The sequence below is a fragment of the Catharus ustulatus genome, chromosome 7 (assembly GCF_009819885.2).
Source record: "Catharus ustulatus isolate bCatUst1 chromosome 7, bCatUst1.pri.v2, whole genome shotgun sequence".
Classification (NCBI taxonomy): domain Eukaryota; kingdom Metazoa; phylum Chordata; class Aves; order Passeriformes; family Turdidae; genus Catharus; species Catharus ustulatus.
Genome location: NC_046227.1, coordinates 14,283,649 through 14,295,973, shown reverse-complemented (window position 1 = coordinate 14,295,973; position 12,325 = coordinate 14,283,649). Strand labels below are relative to the sequence as shown.

At 36.7% G+C, this 12,325-nt stretch overlaps 1 protein-coding gene across 3 annotated transcripts in view; it reads right to left on the bottom strand.

The window, feature by feature from the left end:
* PDE1A (phosphodiesterase 1A) overlaps nt 1-12,325 on the bottom strand; it is a 53,809-nt gene that overhangs the window by 23,146 nt on the left and 18,338 nt on the right. For all 3 annotated transcript variants that reach the window (XR_004418405.2, XM_033064076.2, XM_033064075.2), the window contains 4 exons: nt 11,681-11,781; nt 9,046-9,171; nt 3,187-3,288; nt 2,947-3,067 (listed from right to left, as the gene is read on the bottom strand). Coding sequence is in view for 2 of the 3 variants with exons in the window: in XM_033064076.2 (XP_032919967.1) it covers nt 2,947-3,067; nt 3,187-3,288; nt 9,046-9,171; nt 11,681-11,781 (450 nt within the window). In the remaining variant the exon portion in view is untranslated. The remainder of the gene's footprint in view (nt 1-2,946; nt 3,068-3,186; nt 3,289-9,045; nt 9,172-11,680; nt 11,782-12,325) is intronic.

Genomic DNA, 12,325 nt, shown 5'->3' with positions numbered 1-12,325 from the left:
TGGGGACCACTGCATGAACATTCTCCCAAGGAAAACTGGAAAAACAAAAACTGATGGATGAAGGGGGCAGTATCAACCTTCCTTAGTCTTTTTATCATGTATCACTGAAGTTTATTTGGGAAAGGTTTGGAACCATAAAAACACTAAAACCAATCCAGCCACAGGAACAGATGCAGCTCACAGATTGCATTTCATGTGCAAGTGGAGAGCTTTATCACTAAGGCCATTAAATTTTATATTCAAGTGTTAATAATTTGAACTCAGAGTGTGGAAGAACACATGAACACTTGCTACTAGGAGCAGTGGGAGTGGCATCTCCATGTAAATACATGTAAATATCATATAAACTGGGGTAGTTCTATTTCAGCCATGGTTGAATACAGGATTTCTAAAGTAGTATTAATTTTGCAACCTTCTCATCTAAAGGTATTTAAAAAGAGAAAATTCCACACTAATAATAGATGAGTTTGGAATTTTTTTTGTTTTCAAGTAGCTCTTTACCCTAATTATTACTTTGCAATCAACATAATATTAATTAATATTTAAGTGTCATTGAAATCTAAGACTACTGTAAATTGTAATAACAGATACAGCACTGATAGTTAAACCAGTTGTTAGAATTTAATGAGATTTAAAAACAAGATACAAATCAAACAGTAAAAAATTCTTTGTCCAGGCCCTGGACTTACTTTTAACTCTCTTTTAGTGTCTCTGGATCTATTCAGACTGAGTAGAGTGCTACAGACACTGTGATACTTCTTTGATTTACTTGAACTATGCATTTCTTTACTTGTAAGGATTTGAGATGGGTGTCTGCACTTCTATTTTAAACATGTAACTCAGGTTTTCTTGGTATTGCAATATATTTTCTGTAGCTGTTGCTTTTAAAGTTAAGGTGGTTTTGGGCTTTTTTTTTCCTGAAGTTAACACTGGCACGTTTCTAACCATAAGCTGTAGTCAACAAAGTTTTTGTCAAGGTGAATGTTCATTTTTTTGCTGGTGCTCACTATTTTGAAAGCTGCCTGTGGAAGCACTGGATTTGTATGAGCTGTTTCAGAATCTACTGCTTTTTCCATAAGGCACAGAAGTAGTTGAATTACCATCTTTAAAGAAAACAGGAAGAATTGAGGGATTTCATATACAGTTGGAATACTTCGTTTTGGCTGGCACAGATTTGGAAATCCCAGAGATTTCTATCACACAGGCTCAGCTCAGCAGACCAGAGGATGCTCAACAAGCCAGTGCATCTAGGAAGCAGGAGACTACAGTGTCTGCACCGCTCAGTGCATTTATATATGTGCTGATACTCCATCACAGTTTAAAAGTGCTGGAACTACTCCACACACACTGTCCTTAGAAGTACATGGAAAAAATTCCATTTCTGATACACTCCCCTGAAGACTTTCATATTTTATACAGCTGAGTTGTATACACATATGCATTTTTCCTTGTTCTATTGTTAAAAGCCTTCTTGAGTTTTTGATCAGCTTCTTTGGGATCCAGTTACTTCTTCCAATGAATAGATAAAGGAATAACTAAAACATTATCTGGTCCTATGCATTCAGGGAGCAGCCTGATACTGTTTACTGCTCATGCTACCTCCGTTTGGCTGGACACATTGCCTCACTGTCCCATGGGCCCTGTCTAGTCTGTCTTCTCATGTTTAAAATGTTCTTGCAGCTGTCATTTTATGACCTTTTTCTTGGGCAATCTGCTCCTCCATTTTGCTCTCAAGTTTAAAATCCTCAAAATTTCCCTTGACAGAAGCAGACACAAACCCATGACTACTCATTATTTCCACAAAACTCAGCCCATTCATTATTTATATTAAGGCACCAGCTCTCCAGTCTGCCTCCCCAGTGCAAAGCCCAGAGTCAAGGATGCCCTGATGCCCCCTACTGAGAATTCATATGAAGAATCTTTAGGACCTGACCAGGAACCTTTTATGGCAGATGGATCTAACAACCTCATGGCTTAACATACTTTCTTTTTTATTCTCTGTTCCCTTTTTCCAGTGTGACCCTTCTGATTTGAAAATGTCAGCATACAGCACAATTAAGCCAATCAAGCTGAGAAAGACATGCACTGTTCCCTGATCTGTATTAACCCTTTTAAAAATATTTGGATAACTTTAGAAATTGTCACACCTAAACTGGACTTTGATTATCAATTGTACTTCAGTAACTGTTGTGCTGACAATGTGCATGGTCGCAAATATTGGTTATGGCGAGAGTATTTCCCATCTGGAGAAATGTTTTTTTGTTTCTCCTGCTGAGGTGAGTCAAAAAATGACAGCAGGGACATCAACATCTACTGAGTTTTCTCTTGGAATTCAGTACCTCACAGAAATGAAAAGGCCTTCACAGTGTTGTGTCTCAGTTTTGGTTTAGGGTACATTGTCACAGCATTTACTGGATGGCACTGTCTAACCACTGGCTTGCATCAGGCTTTTATGAAAGCAACACCTTCAGATCTATGTGGCATATGCACAGCAAATACCAGCAAGGAAAAGAAATAGAAGAGTTTTCTGAAATGTGGAATAGAGACAACTTTTTGCCTTCTTTGCTGAACATGACTTCTTCCTATTTTCTCTCATCTTACCCTTCTGGTGCTTCTTTATAATTCAAAGCATATATAAATCTCTGTCTACAGAATGAAAACAGCTTGACAAGTTATATTATAATTGGAAGGAAAAAAACCCACTACAACACTCAGAGTACTGATATCAGCTGAAACAGATAGAGAGCTATAACCATTTTGTCTTATTCACACACATAAGAGTTCAATCAATGTCAGTCGTATGTATGAAGAATAAAGAATATATACTACTGACTATGCTCGTCAATCACAACCAACAGCAACCTTGCTGGTAGAATTAAGAAAATATTCAATCATGTAACCATTGCTTCTTGAACTAGATTTATTAAAGGATTGTAAAAATGGCACCTGTCGAAAAAATTCTTCCATCAGGGCCATGGTCCATCGGTAGTGCAGCTCCCAGGATTTTGCTGGATGGCTTATGTCTGCTGCATGTAGAATCAAAGACATGGCTTTGGCTTTGTCTACCCTGTCAATTCAAGGACATGCTCCAATTATCTCAAAACAAAAGTAACTGTTTAAATTCTTTTCTTGAATATGAGCTCATTGAAAGACTAGAGATAATGAACAGAATGGAAAACAACCTACCCCTGTGCCTGCTGTAGAGTGTGTCGCATTGTTTTAATTTGTTGAAAATGACCCGACATATCTGTAGACAAGACCATCTCAATGACCAAGCTACGCAACTCCCTGAGAATAATTAAAAGCAAAATGACTGATTAAAATTCATTTATTCTATGTATGGTACATTTGTTTAAGCAGTACTTGTTAATTTATAACTTTCAAAACAACATCATGGGTTTTATTATGTTTTAAAAAGCATTTAAATAAATTATTAACAACTTGAACATTGTATCCTAAAGGGATTCTGCGAAAGCAATGTACCTCAGAAAATGTACTCTGCAGTCATTATTTTAGAGTCACACTGTTTTGTAAATCCTATTTTCTAGTGCATAAACTAATATTACATGCAGTTCTCTCACCCATTGTAAGTCACTCCTTATTTTTTCCAGAAGCAGAGTATTCAAAAAACAAGTTGTTCTCTGGGCTTACCCCCACACAACAGGGTACATTATTACTGCCCTCATATTAGTGAAGAGTGTGCATAACACTAAACCTAGGAAGAAGGCTGTGGAAACACTCAGGAAAGTGAGTGGAAACACTCAGAAGACTAAGAGGTATTACATCTGAAATACTATCCAAATTACACCAATATAAGATCATTATGACAAAGTACTTTTTATTTCTGAAGTATTGTAATACCTATTTAATGAATCAGTACAAGTTTGGGATCAATCATTTATCTCTGTTTTGGTATTATGATTAGAGATGTTGGCTTGGCCATCAGCTTTCTATTAAATCAGTATGAAACTAATAAAACATGAATAATGTAAGAAACTATTTTCATTGAGAACAGAAAATTAAATTAATTTTGTCAATAATTACTGACTTAGAAAATTCTGTCTCCTTGATGTAGAAAGATCATACATAGGCCATGTAGCAGCCCAGTGGGTCTTTATTTATATGCTTTTTAAATGGCCTAGGAGGACAAGTGCTGCTTATATGTATATAGTGAATTTACCACATTAAACCAACCATATATCTTCATGACCACACCCCCAATCTTAAGGATGCCCAAGTACCAAATACAACAGTAAAATCCTACTTTAGTCATTCTCACTGATCTTTCATATTGTATTCATATGTTTGATTTAAGTAAATTAAAAAAAATGCAGATTTTTTCAAAGGACTATGCTTTAAAAAGGTAATTTGCAGTTTTCTTTAGGGCCATTAGAATACTTTGTGATAAAGACTATCAAGACTTATTTTGATCCCAATTAATAACATATTTAAGCAGATAATTGTTGCTGATTTTTATGTATATATCCTTGATTTGCTTTAACATAACTGGATAAAGACTCAACGCTCTCACTTCTACTCAATAATATGCAGCCATAACAACTTGTGTTTAGAAAATGCCTTACCTTGTCTGACCTCATAATAAAATACTAATTATTTTGCATCCCAACTGTTCCTCCTTCACATTGCTTTGAAAGAGTACCCTTCAAAAACAGTCAAATCCATTAAAAATAAAAGCAAACCAAAAAAAACCCAGCTAACACTACAAGAGAAATGAGGGCTCTGCATTGTTAAACCCTGTTGTTTTTAAGACAGAGATAATTACCACTTCTCCTTCCCCTGGGAGATTTTCTTAGGAACTTTCAATGTCTGAACTTTTTAGAGTAATCCGAAATAAGTTCACCCCTACTCACAAGACACTTCAACCCTACTACACAAGACACATACAGAGAAGCAAAACCACACTTTCAGTTTATTCATATTTTCATGGCAGCAGAAAAAGAACCCCAATTCTTACCTACAACACCTGAATAAGGATCAAAGAGTACAGCACTGTCCTGTCACACACTCCTGAAGATTTCAGGCCACTAAAAATCTGCCCAACAGCAAAAGAGAGACTCCTGCAGTTGTTAACTGTCTGTGCCCATATCCGCCATAATTAGAGGGTAGAAAATTGAAACCTGATGGGGAATTCTTGGATAAAGCTCTACTAAAGCTACAAATGCTTCATCTGCTATCATTGCATAGAAGGTTAATCTGGGACTGATCCCATTACCAAACTGCTTCCTAGGGAAAGAAGACTGTCTCAACTTCCACACCATGGCAGACCTCAGCTGGTCTCACAGGTAACTCCTGGACAGAAATCTCTCCTGATCCTCATTAGGCAGTCCCCAGCTGCAAGGCTCAGGATAACACAGGCAAAAAGACACATCGATGTTGTCATATTATCAAGGGAAGTGGTAACAATATCCACATACAGCGCATAGCAATCGCTCAGGCACAAAATCAGAAGGTTACAGAGTTTGAGTCTGCCATCTCCACTTTACTTAGGTGAACTGTCATGTTTTGTGCTGGCATCCTTTCTCAACCCTCCCACAGCCATAAGTCCTATGGATAGGCTACTGTAAAAAAAACCAGATGCAAGACTATGTGAAAAAAGTCACATGAGCAATGCTGTAATAAAGAGACAAAGACATTTATCAGCTGGAAACTAATCAAAAAATACAGGACCAGTCTAGGATGAGCAAAAGCAAGGTGGAAACTGAAGACACAATCCTCATCTTCAAGTTATAGGAATCCTCAGACAGAAGAATATCAAGGAACTTTGTGAAAGAATGTTGTTCATTCTGCTTTATATATAATAATACTGTTTTATTTGTCCTTTTTTTTGTATAGTCAGGCAATATATGACTGTATGCCTTATGACTGGGATTGTTTGAGACATTAATACCACATACAATGACATTACACATGGGGTGTTGAAACACTGGAAACCTGGTAAATCAAAGGAGAAAGGGGGACAAATGAGGATCCTTCTTTAGTTATTTAAGGGCAATAAGTGAAAGAAACAAAACAGTATCAAGGACTGGAACAAATTTTCAGAGTCAAGAAAGAACTGAAAAATTGCTAGGAATGTCACATGCATTATCCACAAAGGACATCATCCTCAGAATGCTGGCAGCGTTCCCCAGCTCAGACCAGAAGCCTAAGTTTTAAACTTAATTGAAGCTGGCAGTTTATTAGCACATTTATCTTCTTAAAGCTAACATGTAGAAGAGAAAATGGAATACTATAAAGTAATTTCAGTCATTTTGCTTCATCTTGCTAGAATAATTAGCAGAACCTTACTTTAAATAGTCAGCATTGTTAAATTTTTAAAAATTAAATTGCTGCAACTAAAGAAAATAGACAGGACAGAAGTAAAGAAATTAATCAGTGCCAGGAAGTACATTAAAAAGTTGAACAGATTATCATTTCAATTTACTGCCAACTTGATTCAGTGCAACCTTCAAAACTGTTAGTTTAACAGCATGAATTTCAGTACAGATCCAAGAAGTTCACTCAAGTAATAATAAGAAAATTGAAGAGTCTCTGTTAAGTGACTACCAGATCCATCATGCACCAATGAAATGACAGAGTAACAGGAATTTCTGGATATCAGAAATGAATACCAGGAAACTGTAATTTCCATGACTGACCCTCTAAATTGAAGTATCACACTGCAACAGGTTGTGCAGGTAGGCACTTTGGAATTTACTGCCTGCTTCAAAGTACAGACTTTAATTGCTGAGCTAAGTGACCAAACACGGGACTGAAAGTCCTAGTTTGACTTCTTCAGCTTATTAGTCAATTCATACATTTCATCTGCATTTTCCTGAATATGCCCAAAAAGAGATGATAAATTCTACTTTTCTCTGGTTGCCAAATCTCACCAGTTTCAAACTGGTTGTATATAATAGAATCTGTGTAGCCATTCTATACAAACAAAACTTGCAAAACTAAAGTAAGATCTTCTAAGAAAACATAATAGGGCTACAGTGAGAAGAGATTGAAAAGGAAGTATAAACAGAGCTAATCTGTGACTGAGCAAGTTCCAAAAGAATGTGGTAGCTTATCACAGGTTCATAAACCATGGAGACATAAAATGCATCGAAGTTAGAGGAAATAGTCCACAACTGAACTGGACGAGGGACTGTGGGAAGACCTGGCCAAACAATCTATGCAGAGAAGAGTGTGCTTCAGTGTGTTTGCAGTCCACCACAGCAGTATGTAGGATCATCACAACCTGGAGATCACAGCTTCCCCTTTCCATTTGCAAATATTTGTGTTTCATCCTATAACTGTTTTCCTCAGTGGCATAACAAAAGGGAATGACTGGGATAAACTGTACTAGCTGGCAGCCAGATTTCAGTCAGCTGGAGCCACTGTATGTTGCTGCAGGGATTCCCAGACTGCACTGATTTATGGTGGTCTCCACTGATGAAGAAGCCAGGACTGAGGATGAACAAAAGTTTTCAAGCCGTCCTTGGAACACTGCTTGATTGAAAATCAGCTGAAGAATTTCAGCCCCTTTCTACTTGAAGGCGTCCTCTGGTAGTATGCAATATGAAACCACTTAAAAAAAACATACTTAAGGCAACACATCTGAGGATGTAAAAATAATTTTCCCTCTAAAATTATGGTTTTAAAAGACAGAATATGAGTTTCTGATGGCTGTGTACCTGCACAATAATCTTGTCCATATTCAATAGTAAGGACAAGATCACAGAGACCTATCAGCACCAAAACTATCACGCTTAAAATAGTTTCAAAGAGGAGGAAGGTTGGCTCTTGTTGGCTTTGAAAATTTAGATGTGTAGACAATTATTAATGAAGTTTAGAGTTTACTTCTGGAAAAATTTCTCCAGAACTAAATGTACAACACAAACCTTCTGATAACTAAATCTAACAATATCCTCTGAGAAGAATTCTTTTAAAAGAACTAAAAATTGTATGCTTCCTCTCTCACTTTGTATTAAATTTTAAAAATATAAATGTTTTTAATTTTTTTAAAAGAGGAACAGAATAATAGTCAATTGAAACCCAGAAGCACCAGACTTACGTCTGATAAGTGCTTTATTTAGAGGTTTTCTCATCATGTAAATAAGCAAAATCATGTAAATCTACCATGTAAAACAGTCCATCTGTAAATACACACCTCAGCAAGATTTGATCTGATGTTCACATATTCCTCCATAATGTATAATTTTGTGAAAATACCAATAAAGCAGAGTTTAGCTTTGTTATTCATGGTAGCATGATTCACAGTGGGAGACTCTACCCTAGCAGAACATATTTCTCTGAACTTCACAGTCCACCTGTCTGCAAAGGATTTTTTAGCCCTGCTGAATAATATCTATGTTTACAGAAACACACAGAAGACTCGTATTTTTAATACAATATGGATCCATCAACAATATACAAAGATAAAATTTCCTTTTCTAATAATTTCCTTTTAGTCTAACACTCGAATTTTAGCCTTACAAGTCTTATTATATGTGATATATCAGTTATGATACTTATTCTTTCAGCTGGCCAAATTTCCTTCAGGAATTACACTAAAATTAAGAAAAATAAATTTCTGTAGCACTTCTGGGCCTCTGTTATTTTTGGCCTGTCCACACTACTCATTTTTTAATGCTTAACCAAGACGTGACTATGCTGAAATCCCAGGAGCAGTAGTGCTCAAGCTGGCAGCAGAGTGTGACTCTGCACTGTGATTTCAACCCACTGGTTATGTTGGACAAAGGCAACCCGGCTCAGGTAGCAGTGTGGTTTTCCTAAAGAGCAATCTCACCTGAGACTGTCCACACACTCCAGCACTGCACCTCATTTATGCACAACCTCACTTGGAAAATTGTGTAGAGTCTCCCCAGCAGCACTTCTTACCACCACAGCAGCCTTCCCCAGGTTCCAAATATCCATTACTCTCTCCACTGTCAACTTCCGGTAATTTGAACTCTTAAAATAGACTCCACAGGGAAGACCTGGTGGTTTTCATTCTTTTTAAATACTGGAAGTATTTTTGAATGTCACAGCAAGCCTCACCTCCAGTCATCTTTGTTTAGATTAGCCAGGATGTTCATCTCTTCTTCCTGCATGAGTTTATAAGCAGCACTTACATGATGATTTTCAAGAACAGAACGATCATTGTACAATATAGCAACATCTGACCTGGTGTGGGGAAAAAGAGGCAGGTTTTATATTAGTGTTCAATAATGGCACTGGGAAAGGTAGGACTATGCATTCTCCATGAGGAATATTGACTATATATACATATCCAGAGATAGACATCGATATATCAAACTATGTTTATTTGTTGCCACTGGATCAAATACCAATAAATTTTCCATCTTAAGTGCATTTAAAATTGTCATTTATACCATTGTCTGCACTGCTGTGGGCAATTCATATTTTAAAATGTGTGATGTTTTATTGATATGATCTAACCGTGGCAAAAACTCTTTGGCAAAACGTCTTTGAACTTCTTGACTGTAGATAGGATCTCAGAGCATCAGAAATGCTCTAATCAGGTACAAGAGTACGTTTGCACAATACAATTACATTTAAGATGCAATGTGCTCACCAACAGCAGGGCTCCACACATGGGTGTTAAGAAGTTACTCCCCTTGCTCTGAGAGATGTGTTCTGGCCCATGCTACTCATTATCAAATTATTATATAAATAATAAAATATTAAAAAGTTCCAATTTCATATGTTTTGAACGGCCACCATCTTTCCTCAGAAAAACAGAGAAACCTTGAGCCACATTACAGTGGGATGGTAGGGATGCTAAGCTGCAATTTGGAAGCACTCAAGTGTTTCCTAAAGGCAGACTTGTACCATAATGTTAGCCCACTTAACAGTATCTTTTCCTTCTTAATCAGAGACTAATGTACAATTCCAAAATTGCACTGAGACATTCACAAATTTCGATGTGGTGTGGATTTATCATACTTAGCTTCAAACATCATTAATTCTTGGGGAATTTGTTTCCCCAAGACCTGATCTGACCTGCTGGGCAATCTCAGGAGTCACCCCTCTGCTACAGTCCTGTTCTGATAAAACTATTCCTGAATATTTCAATTTAGTCTCTACTAGAAGAAAGGAGTGTTGATTTAGCACTGCTGCTTACTCTGACATAAATAAGCTAAATTCAACCTCTTGTGCTGTTGAGCAACAGTAATATATTGTCATGTAAGGTACCAAGGAATCCAAATAATTAAAATAGGATTGGAAATGTTATTTAGAGGAAACAAACCACAGCCAGCCTAAATAATCAATATGTTTACATCTATAATCTAACTAAAATCATGGGAAAATCTGTGTTATGCCAATCACATATGTTTATGAAGCACACTTTGATCAACATAGCTACTTATGGCTACGTTTAAGCAGCGCTAGGATTTGCCAAGATTTTGGCAGCCATTCCATCAGTTTTCCTCAGGCAAAAGACACTTGGAATCACAGTCTGGGATGCCACATCAGGGCCAAGTTACACAGGAGAGAAGAATGAGCTGTATCACATAACAAATACCTGTTTGCAAATATGCATGAGTTAAATTCAAAGGCTATCAGCTTAATTAGTTTTCCGCTCTTGCAGTACTTCAAATATTAAGGACAAAAATAGAAAACTAATATAAACTTGGAACTACAAACTGAAGTTTATTTTTAGCCAGACTATGCTGAAAGAGAAGAGAATGGTATCCTTATTTCAGCTGCAAATCTAGCATTTTTCATTATTGAAAGCCACATCTTGGAGAAAAACTGTGTTAAAGATTAAATTTAAATGTAATCATTGGGCAATTGAGTGAGTGTGCATATTTCTAGCACTGAGCTGTTTTGTCAGAATATGCCAGTGCTATGCCGATTTTTTTTGAAGAGGACCTAAAGCAAGCTCCTCAACTGAGGATGCTAAAAACAATGTATAGCTTAGTATAAGAGAAAAATGAGATGGTTTGTACTGGCTTAAGTATCAGATGTACCATTTTTCACTCAGCAATGGATCGGTCAGAGATTTTCCTTTGATAAGATGAAAATATTTTAAGGGAGAGAACTGCATGCTGCTGTACAGGAACAGCAGCTAGAATGACATGCTGCACCTGCAGGAGAATACAGTTAGCCTAACTTTCAATCTGGATTCCCTTCTGGATTTCTTTTTTGAACCTACTGCAGCTGCTTTCAAAATGTGCTAGGAGACAGCTCATGGTAGGTATTTCAAAAGCTGCACTTGAAAGTTTCTCCCTCTGCACCAGGACCCTCTAAGTTTAATACACAAAGTGAAACAAAATGTAAGCACATTGCTGCAAGTGATGAGGCCTTTTTATGGGGATACAGCAGAAGTTTTTGAGTCAGTAGTATCATAATTTAGGTGAGCAAATAGAGGGATGAGGGGGTTTCAACTCCATGTTCTTCATGTTCTGAAACATTTCAAATTTTCTCGTGACATACCAGCTCCAAAATAGAATTATTTCAGACATTATGGAGCTATCTTATTACTTTTCCTCAGTTTTTGGTCATATGACTGATCCCCTTAACTGGACAGAAGCAGAGGAAGCAATTTGTAAAACCAGGACTGACCCAGTAACTTCCTGCCTTTATTAGTAAGTTATGAAAGAGTTCAGCAATGAACTGAATGAACTGCAGACTCCAGATATGACTCTTAGGAGACTGCATCACTTACCTTGTCTGAATATGAAAGTTGTTTGTGGTCCCAGTATGTTCATAGTCATGGACGGCAGCTGCAAAGATCATTGCTAAAATTTCCAGTTCTGTGAGCCAGTGCTGGCAAAAGAAAAACAAATCATTGTCACATTTTCTAGCCTAACTCAGATTAAACCCTACATTACTGAAAATGTTTTGCATTACCTTCAATTTAAATGACTCTTGTCTTACTCCAGATAACTACATATGCATAACACTTCAGTACTATATGATATAACAAGTCCTTGTACCCGTGATTTCTCTGAGACCAAGTTAACATCCTTATGGTTACTAACAAAGTAAATATTGGTAGCCAAAAATATAAGAAGTTATCAGAAGAATTACACTGTTCACTTTGCACTGCTTTGAGTATCTAATCTGTTAGCTCACACATGGCACTTGCCAAATTACAGTACATTAATCTAAAAAAGCCTTATATGAAGTTAAGGTTACAATTTAGTAAACTACATATATAGTTAATTATAAATTGAAGGTACAAAATTAACATTATCTATATTTTACCAGTGTACATAGCACTAAAATTAGGCCCATGGGAGATTTTTCTGTTCTAAATTTTATCGTACTTCGTACTGATAATAAAAAAAAAAAGCATAAGGCTAGTATA